This window comes from Teleopsis dalmanni, chromosome 1, assembly GCF_002237135.1.
Source record: "Teleopsis dalmanni isolate 2A chromosome 1, ASM223713v2, whole genome shotgun sequence".
NCBI lineage: Eukaryota > Metazoa > Arthropoda > Insecta > Diptera > Diopsidae > Teleopsis > Teleopsis dalmanni.
The window spans coordinates 88,767,594-88,783,136 of record NC_051846.1 but is presented as its reverse complement, the minus strand read 5'-3'; the positions used below and the strand labels follow the sequence as shown (position 1 = coordinate 88,783,136).

The following is a 15,543-nucleotide window of genomic DNA, read 5'->3' as shown; positions in this document are numbered from 1 at the left end:
AATTATTGAAATTGGAAATTAACTTAGAAGTGTATTTTTTTGGACATCGGTAAAATCTTGTCTTTTTTTATAATTATTAGGTTGCTTCCTAAGATTCTTAACAAATTATTTCCCAAAAAAAGTCAAACTTAAATATTTTCGCAAATTATTTTTCGAATGATATCCTTGTTAGCCTGAGATCATAACAGTTATTAATTGAAACAAAATCAGTAATATTATTATTTGTCTTTTAAAATGTGATTCAAAAAATAGTAGTTAATTTTACCTTATATCATGTTTACCTTATATCATCATGAATTGGCAATTTACTTTTTCATGCACAAAATCTAGTATGTTCAGACTCTTATTTTAAAATGCAAATATAATTAATATTAGGTGTATTCGGCCGCTCCGAATGATGGCAAAAAACAACAAGTCGCTTACTTAAAGCATTGAGTAAAAATATTATAGAGTCACAATGCCATAGAAATTAATTTTTGTTCTAGGTATCTACTACTGGGTACCCAAATCACTCAAATCTCTGCCGGAACAAAAATTAATTTCTATGGCATTGTGACTCTATAATATTTTTACTCAATGCTTAAAGTCGCTAATTTGTATGCAAAACAACAATACTACTTTCTCTACTTAAACGACTAGTTATGAAGTAGCAATATGAAGCAATATACCTATTATAAACATTGATTGGAAATTTCAAGGAATATAACAGTCATCGGTAAATAGTTTGTATTTCAAACAAAATTAAAAGGTTTCAGTTTTTAAAAATTGTAGAAATAAAATGTTTTAATAATATGCAATAATGGGGAAAAGAAACATTTTGAAACTATACAAACATTTTTAGGAGTACATGCAGAAAGTATAATTGAAAAGCGCTTTAATTTTATAAACTTATTAGTTGCTAACAAGTTTAAACTTATTCTAAATAATAAATATTTTAAAGTATTATTAATTTTGTTGTAAAAAGAAATTTCAAAACGTCCTACATTCTGTGCATTGCTTTTAGTTCATTTCACATTTTAATTTTCAAATTTATATTAATTATTTATTTTTATACAAAATGTAGTTTGCTTGCATTATATGCAAATATGTAAAATCAGCTCTTTGCGAAAACATAGTATTTGACAGATTGCAACAGTAATGCTTATATGTTACTTAGACACTTTAGCAAGCTTATTGTTGTTTTTTGTCACACTTCAGAACTGCCGAATACACTTATTCTAGCATTAGAAATGAAAAACTTAAAAATAACAGTTATTTCTTTAAGGAAAAATAAAACGCACTATATGCAACTTATTTCTGGAAAGAAAAAATAAGTCGCAATGAAAGCATTTTATTTTTGAAACAGACTTTTTGTATTAAGTACAGTCAAACCTCTTTATAGCGAACCTCCCTATAATGAATTCCTCTCTATAACGAAGTTTTGTTGAAGACACAGCGATTTTCATATAATTGAACCTCTCTATAGCGAACCTCTCTATAGCGAATTCCTTTCTATAACGAAGTTTTTTCAGGTACGCAAATAAATTTTTACATACAAAAAAAATCTCTCTATAACGAAATTATTCAAATACAAGTTAAACACTCAACTAATACGTTGTAACTTATGAGAAACTTCTTTGTATGCAAGCTATTAACTTGTTAGAAGATTTGGAAGACTTCCTTAATAAGAAAAAAGTAAAAATGTCTAAACAAACTAAAATTATGGGCTTACCAATATACAACTAATGTTTTTAATGTTATATATATAAATATGAATAAACATATGTTTATGCATATATATGTGTATATATGAATTAAATATATTTTTAAAATAAAAATGTATATATTTCTTAGTCAAATGCAAAAAAAAAATTCGAACAAATAAAATTTTGTTCAACCTCTTTATAACGAAGACCTCTCTATAACGAAGATTTTTGCAGGCACCAACGACTTCGTTATAGAGAGGTTGGACAATAGTTGTTATTGTGAACTAATAGACGAAATATTTAAAGTGATTGCTGTTAACAGTTTCCATTGAATATTTTTGGCAAAACGTGGCATATATAGTGATTTGCGATGCATTTTGCAATTGTTAGCTAAACTTCTGTATTGCTTTTCCTCTTTCCCTTATTAAATCAAAAACGCTTTGAGCTGATTAACACAATCTTTTAAAGTACAGATATAGGCCTAAATCATATTTAGCTATTGTATTGGTTTTTTTAAGTTCGATAAATGCATTTTCTTTCCGAATTTAATCTTTATTAAATCTAATCATTAAATGAAACCAAGGTTAATTTCTTTACTTGATTTGATATTTTTTAGTATTTTATGTTAAAATTAAAATAAATGTGAATATTTTCATTGTCTATTTATAGAAATTCCTCCAAAACCTATTTTACGTCGCACATTCTACTTTATCTGCGCATTTATGGTAAATAAAAACATTAAATTATATTCATTTCGGAGTTTAAAGTATCTTTTGACATAAGTAATACGAAACAATAGCGGCTTTTAACTAAAGTCTTTTAATAAAGTTACTGGACTATCACAGGTGTCAGTGTGTCGAACATTGCAACGCCGCACATTTCAGTGGATTGCATCTGACAGAAGAATGCCCTTTAATGTTATGAAAATGTTGAGTTGAGTACAGAAGTTTTTGTGATGTTGTTTGTGTCATTCGAGTTGTCTTATTTGTAATTCTGATTCATAATGCCTATATGGGCGTACACACCAGTAAACGCATCTTATTTACTAAAACATTGAGTGCTACTTAACATTACAACGTGATGTGAGTAAAGACTTTCTAAAATATACTCCAATATATGCAATATTAATTTTGATTTTTTAATTTTGTAAATCAAAGTTTTTAAATAAGTTCCAGATTATAGCACACTACGAACGTTTCACGATCTGAATTATTAGTCGTATTGCATTTTTCTTTTCCTGATTGTTCACTATCTCTTTCGGATTGTCTGAGGGATTTGCAAAAGGTTCATCATAATAAGTCGTACTACTGATACACAGATGGCGCTGACATTGTCAAATCCATATGACCTTCAAAACACTATGTGTAAAATTTCATGACATTTCGATTAGTCAAAAAAAAGTGACAATGGCTGTCAAAAAGTGAAGCTATTTTTGTTATTTTCAAAACAATGAGTTCAAAGCAATTTCATGTTATCCGGACTCTGCTCTATCGAAAAGAACCATTTGTTATTGGTTTGCTGAATTTAAATGTGGTCGTACAGACACCGATGATGGGGAACGTTCTGGTCGTCCAATTGAGATGGTTACTCCAAAAAACATCAAAAAAGTTCAGAAATTGGTTATATCTGATGGTAAATTAAAATTGCTTGAAATAGGTGAGACTGTAAATATTTCAGAAGGCAATGTGTTTACAATTATGCATGAAAATTTGACCATGAGAATACTCTTTTCAAAGTGGGTGCCGCGTTTACTCACAGATAATCAAAAACAACCACGTGTTGATGATTCAGAGCAGTGTTTGGCCATGTTTACACGTAATAAATCAGATTTTTGGATCGATATGTGACAATGGATCCATCACTTCACTCCGGAATTAAAACGATCATCATCATCGTGGACTGCAGCCGGTGAACCACGTCCGAAGCGTCCAAAGGCACAACAGTCAGCTGGGAAGGTTATGGCTTCAGTATTTTGGGGTGTACATGGTATAATATTCATTGACTATCTCGAAAAGGGAAAAACCATCAATAGTAGCTACTACACGGCATTAATTGATGGTTTGGAAGCAGAAATTGTGAAAAAACGACCGTATATGGCGAAGAAAAATATGTTGTTTCACCAGGACAATGCACCATGTCACAAGTCAATAAAAACAATGGTAAAATTGCACGAATTGCACTTCGAATTGCTTTCTCATCCACCGTTCCACCACTGCTCTCAAAAAAATGCTCGCCGATAAGAAATGCATCTTAAATGAAGAAGTAATTGCTGAAATTGAAGCCTATTTTGAGGTAAAAGACAAATCCTTCTACAAACACGGCACCGAGAAGTTAGAGAAGCGTTGGAATGATTGCATTGCCCTTGAAGAAGATTAGATTGATGAGTAAATTCGATTTTGGGCAGAAATAATTTGTTTTTCTTAGTTAGTCAGACGACATATTAAGTGATGTGTTATTTTATTCTACTTTTCTTAAGAGTAAAATCGGAAACGTTTTCCTCAATTAAATTAAAAAACTAAAAATATTTGAAATTGAATTTTACTTTTTAATTTCAGTAAACCCATAGCCTAGTGGGCCGCCACAGTACCCCCCAGTAAACCCATAACCTACTGGGTCGCCACAGTACCCCCTCCTAGCGATGGAGTATCAGCAACAACGCGACATCACAGCTGAGTCGATACCACACAGACTTATTCTCGATATTCCGCTAACCTTGCTGGAAAACCACTACCAGCTCGCGTCACTTTCGAAATCGGCGACACGCATTCACGCCCATGATCGCAAGCAATCACTGGCTGATCATCATCCAGCAGCGCTGTAAGCTGACGCGTTTCTGGAACGACCTGCCCAAGGTCATCACAAGTCAAGTACGCCGCTTTCAACTTGTCATTCGAAACCGTCACCACTCTTCCGCGACAAACAATGAGTGACGTTTTCTCATTACGTCTCAACACCTCAAATGGACCTTCATATGGCATATGTGGAGATCGCGCACGATCCACTCGAAAATAAACGTGCTTACAAGTAATAACGTCACGCGGAACATACACAGAGGGATGACAGTGCCTACTTGATTCAACGGATTTAACCTTTGCTAACGCCCTTCGCAACGACAAAACGAAATCAGTCTCCTGCGACTTCTGCTTGAAATCCGAAAGCATCTGCCCCGGAACACAAAGAGGATTTCCAAACAACATCTCTAAAGGACTAGCATTTAGATCTAGCTTCGGTGTCGTTCGCAATCCCAACAGCATAAGCGGAAGAGACTGCGTCCAATCGCTTGAGGAATGACACCGGATGACCACCTTCAATGTCCTATGGAAATGCTCGATCATGTTGTTTGCTTGAGGGTGATAACCCGTGGTATGAAAATGCTTCACTCCAAGCAATCTCGTCAGTTCCCGAAATACAGCAGACTCAAAGTGCCGACCCAAATCAGAGGTAAGACTATTATGAAAAGTAAAATTTAATTTCAGTAAACCCATAGCCTACTGGGTCGCCACAGTTATATTCTATGTCTCTTTTAGCTACACTACTCTAAGTGCAAATAAAAATAAGATTTCAATATTGATTTCAATATTATGGGTTGTTTCCAGTTGTTTCCAAATTGGAGTATTTCGATATTTTTGAATATCGTACATTATTTCGTGACTTGGTATTACATGTCTTAAATTTTAATGTTACCACACAGTCACAAGTTACATCTGATTTAAGTTTTACCGATATGCAATTTCCTCAAATTATTACTAAGTACAATTCATATTCAGTGTGAAATATTACTAATATTTCTATTATTTAGGTTGCATATTGGATATTGAAACCAGTAAAACCAATTTATACATTTTGCCATTATCAATATCAGTTCATGTCGTGGGCATAACAAATAAATTTACATATAAATTGCTATTTTTACATGTTTCGATGTGAGTTGTTCCTTTCTTATAAAACTATCCATAGGTTATTCATAATATAAAGCTCACTCAGGCCAATTTCATATTTTATGCCCTCCAATTCACATTAGCTCGATCACCACTCCACTGCACAGGCGTGAGCAGCATTTAATTGACAAACAAACTTTTTATAAAACGAACAGATAATCCAATTAGCCCAGAAGACATCTTAAACAAGAATATGAAGGGAAGTGGCCGGCCGGTTGGCCGGACGCTCCGTCGCAAATTGTATAAACAGATTGGTTCATCATTTTACGTATAATCAAGACGTTTTACGCTATTTAATAGTTATTGTTGCCTTAGAGAAAACACATTCGCGTATGTAAAAATCCAAGTATTGCCATTACAGATATGTGAAGATTGCCTTTAACGAAGCCGAATTCAATAACGTAAATTATTGTCAAATAAAAATTATGCTTTTCGATAAATGGATGGGCGCATCGAAGAACATTGGCAGTGTTTGCGGTTTAGATGCGATAAGTGGAGAGGTGCACAGCGTATTGATTCGGATCAAGACGAATTCGAAATCAAAAGTTCAAATAAAATTATTTCACATGATAAAAGTAGTAGATCTGTATGTGCGGACGTTGCGCGTATTTGTTTGTGTACATTCTTGAGTTATGTCAGTTTTATATCATATTTATGTCTCCTTACCCTTTTCAAATTAAAAGATCAAATGATGAAGACGATTATTATGTTTCAATTTCTTAATCAAATTTATTGCATAAACTGATGCATATACACAAACATTTATAAATATTTACTAATATATTTTCCCATGAGTATTGATTTAACAATTTTTGGTGCGATTAAAACCGCAATTGAGCGATTATCTTGTATCGATAATTCCACATCGGATTTGTTGTTGTTGTAGGCTCTAAGATTTCTTTCAACTATAATGCTCTATCAACCCAGTTGAATTGGTTGCTCACAAATTGACATCATAAAGTATCCACTGAGTTGTTTTAATCCAATTAGGATAGTTCAAGACTGTATGGAATTAAAGCTAATTTTGGATGTATTTTTGAGAATTGTTTCGTTTTTAAAATTTCGAATTTTACAGTCCATTTGATGGGATACTAACTTTATTTTGATTTTAATATACAAATAGATGCTTCCTAAAATTTTAAAAATATAAAAATTTTATTTCTTATTTCTTTAAATGTGAAACATTAATAAATAGCATTAATTATAAAATTTTGAATTTATTTATCGTCCTGTTTTTTTATAATGGTTTTTATATATTTTTTTATCCGGCATAGGTCCATTTTTTTTAAAAAATTCAATGTATGTTTAATATTTTTTATTATGTTCAGAGTGCAATACAGACAATAGAATAAAGATGATAACGTAAATATAGTTTTTTGAAATGTTAATTTATGTTTGATCATGATCCTGATGATTACTCTCAAGGAGAATTGAAATATAGAATATAATAAAAAATATTAAACAAACGTTGAATTATTTAGCAAACAGTGATCTATAGCCGGAAAAAAAATATATAAAAATCATTTAGCATTAATCTTTATATATGTATTTGAGAAGATCACGCTCTAAATTGATCACCCAAATATTCTTAATAAATCGTAATCAATGCATTAATACATTGCTTTATTATTTCGTTATTTTAATAAATACTTTTCATACTTTTTTTCTCTTTCGGAGAGCTATTAATGTCATGTTCCAATTCAAAAATAAAATTTAAGTAACATTAATTTTTAATTTCAATTGTTGTAAAATTCTAATTGAAAAAAAACGATATTTACTAACCCCAAAATTTAATTTTTAATCAAAAGAATTATTTGGCTGAAACACAGTGGTCTTTGGAAATATCTATTGTTCGTACACAAATTTGGACTGCAAGTGATAGGCTGTCAAATTTAAACGGTGAACCCGCTTGTTAACCACTACCGACCTATACCTAACTTGCGTTACTCAAACTTAATAATGTGTCAATTTTTGTAATTTTTTAGTAAATAAGAAGGAGTTTTGTACATAGTCGACAGATCCATAAAGATCATTTGTTCATAATGCTCAGTCGAATTTTCAATCAAAGTTTGTGTATCCTATTATAACATCTCTACTTCAAATAGAAAAGGGGATAAGAATTCTAAAGTTGCTTAAACGACAGATCCATAAAGATCATTTGTTCATAATGCTCAGTCGAATTTCCAATCAAAGTTTGTGCATCTCTACTTCAAATAGAAAAAGGAATTTGTAGAAATTTTGTAATCCAAAAATTTGATTTTTAATTAAATTAATTTCTGTTCTGTAATAAAACAATTACTAATGATTTAGAACATACTGCGTATGTACTATATTTTGTAAAAAGGAGTAATTTCTTTTGTTCTAATTTAGTATTAAAATATTATCTTAAATATTATTTAAGACATGTTTACTATAAAGATATCAAATTATGTTAAGTTGGGAATATTAATGAAAACATTTTTCGTTAAGCAAAAACATGAATAATGTCAGTAAATGCGAATTGAATTGAGGAATTGAATTGCAATTTCCATTTAATTGAATTAAATTGTTTTTTTCGGTTTGTTGTCTACCCATGCGTACTATCTTTGATCAGTCAATCCAATTATTTGCGAAATTTTGTCTCATAAATAACTAGGCGACTGGTAACTGCTACTGCCGTTGCCAGTGACATAACCATTGCAAACAAGATGAATTCAGGCGAACGCTTTGAAACGTTTCCTTAATGTTTCACCTGTCGACAGCGACGATGACGAACATGATTGCTTTACATGATTAGGGGACAAGACATATACAAGTAGTCGCATAAGAATACAAAATGAGGAAAAAACCTCAATAAGAAATTAAAGGCGAAATTCGCATTAGGCTCTTCGTCAGGATATTGTCTTTGCAACAAGGGTGATGAAAACATTTGTTCGCTTTTATTTCCGTGTCATTGTAAAGTTGGCCAACATTTATTTTAGGTGTTAATTGAATTCGTTTTGCATAAATTGTTCGATTTGCTTAGACCACCTGTGCCGATGGTTTATAGTTTTATAATGACAACAGGACAACAGATATAAGGTCTTTGTGTATTGGCAACGACAACCCTTTGCTGGACGTAAGTAATCTTGTATCGTGCATTTGTAGAAATACGATCAAAATGTTTGCAAACACTCGTTAAATGTTGTTAAACAAATAAAATGAATTGTCAACGTGCCATGTCAGCAGCGATCTTTATCAAATTTTGAATTTCCTAATAAAGTGGAAGTGGAAGTTCTTATTTGTTCAAAAACGTCACGCAATAGACATCCACGCGATTTAACTAAGCATAACTATTTTCCAATATCTAAGAAATATTCTTTTCTTTATCCATATACTTCATCTTTATTGTAGAAAGCTATAAGTTGAAGTGATCTCTTGATTTTTGGATTTATTGCGATACTTTCACAACTCCGTACTTCTTGACAAAGAAAAAGAAATCTAAAAATTTATTCTTTACATTTGGAATAAACGATAGTTACGAACTAAGAATCGGAAGAGTAAAATGTATAATACTAATAGGCGTCCTATACATGTCCGAATCTTTTAGACATACTACTTTAAAATGGTATCAATTATTCATTTTATGTATTTAACTAAAGACTTCACAGTAGTGAACCAGTCCACTACTGGTTCACTACCTATGGTCACAGTCCATGTACTATGGACACAAAGGAGGAAAATCTTGGGAGCAAAAACTAAAAGTATAGACTTCTGGTAGCGAATCGAACAGGTAACGCACAAGCATTTGTGGCAATAATACGAACTATTCAGTAGTCTATTAAAATTTAATATTTCTACGACATATGATCAATTCAAAGTATTTATAGTTATTTTTAGTTTTTCTATTTTTTGAAAGTGTTAACCACACACTTTATATTATTATTATATATAATATTTTTAACATTATTAATATTTTTCTCAGTAGAAGAAAAATTACGGTGTCAGGGTTCTTTTACGATGTATAATTTGTAATTTGTTCAGTTGATCTTCCAACAAAGACGCTTAAATAAAAAAGATAAGTCTATAGCATGCAGTTAGTTAAACTTCATAAACTTAAATAAAAACCCATATCAAAGACCTTAACGATAAGAATTACTGATTAAAGAGTATCAGTTTGTCATTTTTTTTCAGGTAATATGTGTCTAGAACCAAAACCAGAAAAAGCATTTTCAAAAATTATTATATAGAAAAATTTTCATACATTGTAGGAAAACAAATTCAATGAAATATTTTATATGGACGTATAATATATATCATAAATAAAATACATAAAAATAAGAAAAAGTATTTTTAATCTTATAAAAAGATTGCATATCTTTGTAAACTTTATTAATAAACGTCTCTAATTAACGTTAATTATCTGTATTCTTGTTAGTATCCGTTTCCCCCCGTGGGATATAGAACCGCAACAATTCCCTTAAACCGCACTCTGTTAGGTGCTTCTCTACATACCATATATCGTTCCATGTGTATTGCTGTTAATAGATAATTATCTTTATTAACATATCTCTATTAAATTTTACAATTGAAATTGAGTAAAACTACTTAGCCTGTCTTTCCAGAGTCTGGTATAATTTTTGAAATAAAGTAAGAAAGGCCGTTAACTACTAGAGAGAACGAGTTAGCAGTAAAAACAAAACATTTTTTAGTTTTATTTCATAGTATAGAATTATATATTATTTGTGTTTTTATTGATATATACTTATGTAATAGAGAATTAAAAAATAGTTGAAAATTATTCCCGAAATATAAAAATTATCTTCCTGAAACTCAACATCTAACAGCACATGCAAGCAATAACAGGTTATAAGGAAAGGTAAAATAAAATTAGCAGAACAGTCCAGTAAAATTGAAATTTAAATATGTACAATGTACATAAACGCAGGGGCCCTTAGCCGTATGTATGACAACGTAAGGCCAAATTGCGGATTAAAATAACTCATCGATTCATAAATACAAATATTAACTGAAAATATTATAATTGTGAGAAAACTTTTATTTAATATTAATATATTAATTCTATTGATATTATTCATAAATCAGATCTCTTAAGACTGGTAAAAATAGAATATCATCTGCTCTAAATGGAACGGATATACTATGAGGTTGCTATGATCGGGCTTGCATTTGTCAATTCTAACAACATTAAAATTCAAAACTTTGGAAACAATGTACCTATAATGGCCACTAGTTTTTGTTAGTGGTTAGATCACAGTGATTTTTGAAATAAGGAATATAGGATTAAAATTTGGTAAATGGTCCAATTAACGTCAAAAGTAATTTTTTCAATTATTGGAAATGATGCAAATTTTCTAGATAAAATTATTCTATTTTGTGATATTATTATTTATTATTAGAGTAATGAAAAATTTACGAAGCTTTTTCTAAGTGGATCCTTTGTTTTTTTCAAGACAGTCAAAATCGACGAAATTATTACAATACTGAAATAATTAAGTAAGTATTTAAGACTGATTCTGACGCTTAGTTTTTATGTATAAATATTGTATTTGTTAAGAATGTGCATTGATTTTTATATTTAAATGTAAAAAAAATATATAATTAATTTTCAAAAGTATTTTGACTTCAACAAAGCATTACAAAAATCATATTTTACGGCCGTTAAGTTTACTAAAACGTTTTCCTAAAATTTTAATTTATTTGACCTTTAGAATATTTCAAATTTAATTTTTGTTTTTAAACATATGTTATGGGTACCGTTTAATATATTTTTTACCGAGTAATTATGGGTTTAGACAGCACAGTGGAAAAATTGATATGTGAATATACCCTTTTCTGTTTACTCGAACACCCCAAAATACTTAAAGCGAAATCATCTGGGTATGTCCCTCAAAAGGTTACCTAATAATTTCATTAATTGTTTCTCTTGGTAATTATTTTCCATTGTTCGTGAATGAACAAATGCCCACGTAACAGGAGAGAGCAGTGTGACTTCGAATCGAATTCTGGACTCTGGAATATATAAAATTTGAATGGAATTGCACGTTAAAAGGCTGATTCACTGCCAAAATAAACTTTGAAATCACTTTGTGGTAACCAAATAATACCTTTGTAAGATAAAATCTAAATTATTAGCTTAAAACTGGTCATTTTTGTTATTTAAAATATTCATCACAGTGTCAATTATTATTGTTTTTTTTTCAATTACATAAGAATCTTTTGATATGAGTCGAATCAAAAATTATTGCATTTACAGTTCATTGAACTGGATATATGGCTAAGTTCATATGCTAGTTACATTTCGTGAAGAAGATATATTTATAGATATATGATCTTAATATTAAATAAAATATCATAAATTAATATTCAGGTTAACGTTACATATTTTTAATTTTTAATTTTAATTATCAGTTAATTATACCATTGATTAATTAAGTTAGCTTTCATTTTTATACATGGTTACTAATAGTATTTTACGTGTAAAATAACTTCGAATTATTGAAGCAGCTTTATCAAAGAATATCATTCTGTGTTTCTACAGTCGCTTATCATCTTTTCTACTCTGTGTTCAGCGTAGTTGTCATTATTTGATAAATTTGATAGTATTCACTCCATCCCAAACTTTCCAAAGTTTCTTAGTTGATAGCAACCAATAACTATTTTCCGTCTAACAGTGTTGTTATACTACATATAATTTTTAAAATATATATTTTTTAAAAGGTTCTTTGCATGTCTCTTTATAGTATGTTTTACTCTATCATTATTATTATTAAATTGGATGGCAAAAAATTCTTCTACTGAACCCTCCACTAGGGTGCCGTCTGGAAATGGGTCACACAGTTTTCTCGTCCTGTATGTTGTCAGGACGGTGCTCAGCTAAGATCAGAAGGAATTGAGTGAATGTCCTTAGCTCTTTAATAACTGCATATTTCCTCTAAAGAGGAAATATTTGCGAGTATGAGTAAAGAAAACTCAGTTTTTCAGGCTGAAGTACACGCAATTGAATTATGTCTCAGGGTATATAAAGGTAAACCCGTCACGGGAAAAAACATATATATCTTTTCTGACAGTAAATCGGCACTCCTGGCACTACGCTCACCTCGAGTAACCTCAAAAATAGTGTGGGAATGCCTTCTACTTCTCAAAGACCTTGCTGAAAAGAACAGAGTCCACTTAATATGGATTCCAGGGCACAGCGGTTTTGAGGGAAACGAAAAAGCAGATGAACTAGCGAGAAAAGGGGCGGCCTCATACTATATTGGGCCACAACCATTCTGCGGTCCTTCGTGGAGCTTTTTCAAACTTAAAACTAATGAATGGTTGGAAAAAGCAACTCAGAATGATTGGGATAATACAATTACCTGCAGACAAGCAAAAGAATCCATGCCGTTTCGATCAAAAGCCAGAACTAGGGAGCTACTTATGCTGAACAGAAGTGGCATCCGACTTGTCACAGGTTTTCTAACTGGACACTGCGGAGTTAAAAAACATTTATTGAATCTAGGTATTACTGGAGACGATAGCTGTAGACTTTGTTACGAAGAAGAGGAAACAGCAGAACACATATTGTGTCACTGTGATAGTCTTGCAAGACTCAGACTTCGCTACTTATCCATTGCCTATCCGCTTATAACGGAATTAGGCAACATCTCTCCAAAGGACATACTGGCATTCTTAACTGCTACTCGTCTATGGAACTGAAGTGGGTATGTCACAATAATCCTCGAGGATGCAGTGACGCGGAGACTACTTCCCAACCCTTCTTTTGAAAAAAAAAAAAAAAAAAACTGCACACCACTCAATGCTTTCCGATCATGGTTTGAAGGCCCCCTTAACTCGGGAGTGCCTCTCCAATATATGACCGCCTTGGGGAGTAAGTGTGGTCTAGCCATGGCATGGGACGCTGCTCTGGTGGTCGCTTCCCTCGTCCAACTATCCTCGGGTCCGCCGCGCCTGTCTTACCGGGTTAGGTGGACGATTATGCGTATGATATGAATTCTTCCGATAATGTCTCGGAACTCGTGGCTGGAGAGTATAAATCCACCAATCTTACGAAGGACGAATTGCTGAAATCGGACGACGAGATCGTTGCCGATTCCAATACCGGTTGTACCACTCACAGTACACCGGAGTCTAATCCAATCCGAATAACATCCAAAAAAATCGACAGCATTCCTCTACCAGTAAAAGTAGACCAACTGCCAACCGCATGCCAACGCTTAAAACTGCCAGTCTTAGCAGTAAGGGCAATACTACCATAAATCACGAAAAAAAACGGCCAGCATACTAAATACTAAATCACGCAAAAAAACGGCCAATATGGCATGAAAAAATCGATACCAGCGGGTGCTTTATATGCTCAGGAAAATTGAGAGCAATAAAAAAGAAGGCAATGTCCATGAACGAGACGAAGCCGATGCTGTTAAATACCGCGCCATTGTGGAGGAGTATGTTCATGATGAGGGTCTGTGCCACTCCGCTATTACCGGCAAGAACGTCGGAGATGGCGGCAAGCGTGACAGATCTCAGAAAGATCCGGGCATGGAGGCAAAACGGCACAAAGATGGAACGGGGGATGCGAAGCTAATGTCAAGACCCGCACAAGCTGCTTATCCCTTCAGTGAAGTGGCGAGAGACCATCTCAGTGTGGCCTTGATCGACGAACACAACTCTAACGGCAAGCTGCTGATGGAGAGGTGGGAGCTGATTGAGACCAAACTGTCCGAATTGGTTATGGCTGAGCTCATGACTAATCCGGGGTCCATTCCTTCTTTTGACTGTGCAGATATCCTCCGTGGTCACCGAGTGATCAGATGTGACGTCGAGTATTCGCGAAGTTTTCTTAGCAAGGCGATCACTAAGATTAGTGAGAACTGGGACGGTTTAAAGCTCAAAATTGTCTCTGCGGCGGAAATTCCATCGAGGCCTCGAGCGCGCGTATGGTTGCCCAAACACCTTGGTCCACCTGACCTTATTCTGCAGCAGCTAAAGCTACAAAATCTAGAAATCCAGATGGAAGACTGGTCGTTTCTCAAGACCGAAGAACCGCAAAAACACAGCCAATCATACCTACTTCTAATCAACGAATAATGGTTGCCAGTCATTGAGGCTAATGACTGCAAGCTGCGTTACGGCATCCGGAAGGCAAAAATTAAAATCTTCAAAATGCAAACACCCTTCGGTGAAATTTAAAATCATTTATTACATTGCTTTCCCAACAAATAACTCAAATCACACAACCCAAAACCGAACTGATTTAAGTTTACAAGTCAAAGGCGCAAAACTGAATAGATCATTTTAATATATTCTTAACATTACATAATTTACTGATCTCATTTATTAAAAATTTTTGAATCGATTATATATCTTTTTATTAACTTAATTGCAAATTTTTACTTCCCAATATTATTATTTTAACATACTCAAATTATCAAATTATGTATTTCTAGTTGACCAGTTATTATATATAATAATATAGTCTTCTGATAATATAGATTTTAAACCGAATTTTGACTTTAATTTTGAATTTAGGAACCGCAAAACTGAAACTGAAATTTAGTTGTTTTTGAAGTCTAAATTACGAAATTGACAATAATTTAATATGAAACACATACTTATATTTAAGCAACTGCATTGAATTGAAATAATTGCTTTTTTTAATTAATTATGTACATGTGTATGATATATTGACACCGATATCTGGTTTATCTGCAATTTGTTAAATAATTATCAGCCACACTCCTGAGCTCAGTATGCTGGTAGTTGCGGACGGAGTGAGAGAAATGTCTGCCAGTGTAAAACAATTATGAAATTAATCTTCAAAAATTGCAACCTTTCTGCGGTTTTGCCAATGCATTTGTATTGGAATGCATTCATTTGATAAGCGTTTATAAACGATTTACTTTTTATTCGAAATTATCCGGAAAACGGAAACAATGAAT

General features: G+C 32.5%; 2 protein-coding genes across 2 annotated transcripts; one reads left to right on the top strand and one right to left on the bottom strand.

Moving 5' to 3' along the window:
• Nucleotides 1-4,375: 4,375 nt before the first annotated feature.
• LOC119686931 lies at nucleotides 4,376-5,020 on the bottom strand. The gene has a single exon (XM_038101125.1). It carries the CDS (start codon nucleotides 5,018-5,020, stop codon nucleotides 4,376-4,378), a length of 645 nt encoding a protein of 214 aa, XP_037957053.1.
• Nucleotides 5,021-13,957: 8,937 nt separating this feature from the next.
• LOC119686915 lies at nucleotides 13,958-14,692 on the top strand. Its single transcript, XM_038101124.1, has one exon. It carries the CDS (start codon nucleotides 13,958-13,960, stop codon nucleotides 14,690-14,692), a length of 735 nt encoding a protein of 244 aa, XP_037957052.1.
• Nucleotides 14,693-15,543: the final 851 nt, after the last annotated feature.

Bases quoted from the DNA above. Each gene is read 5' to 3' on its own strand.
- LOC119686931 (XM_038101125.1), bottom strand. From the start codon at position 5,020: ATGATCGAGCATTTCCATAGGACATTGAAGGTGGTCATCCGGTGTCAT.
- LOC119686915 (XM_038101124.1), top strand. From the start codon at position 13,958: ATGCTCAGGAAAATTGAGAGCAATAAAAAAGAAGGCAATGTCCATGAA.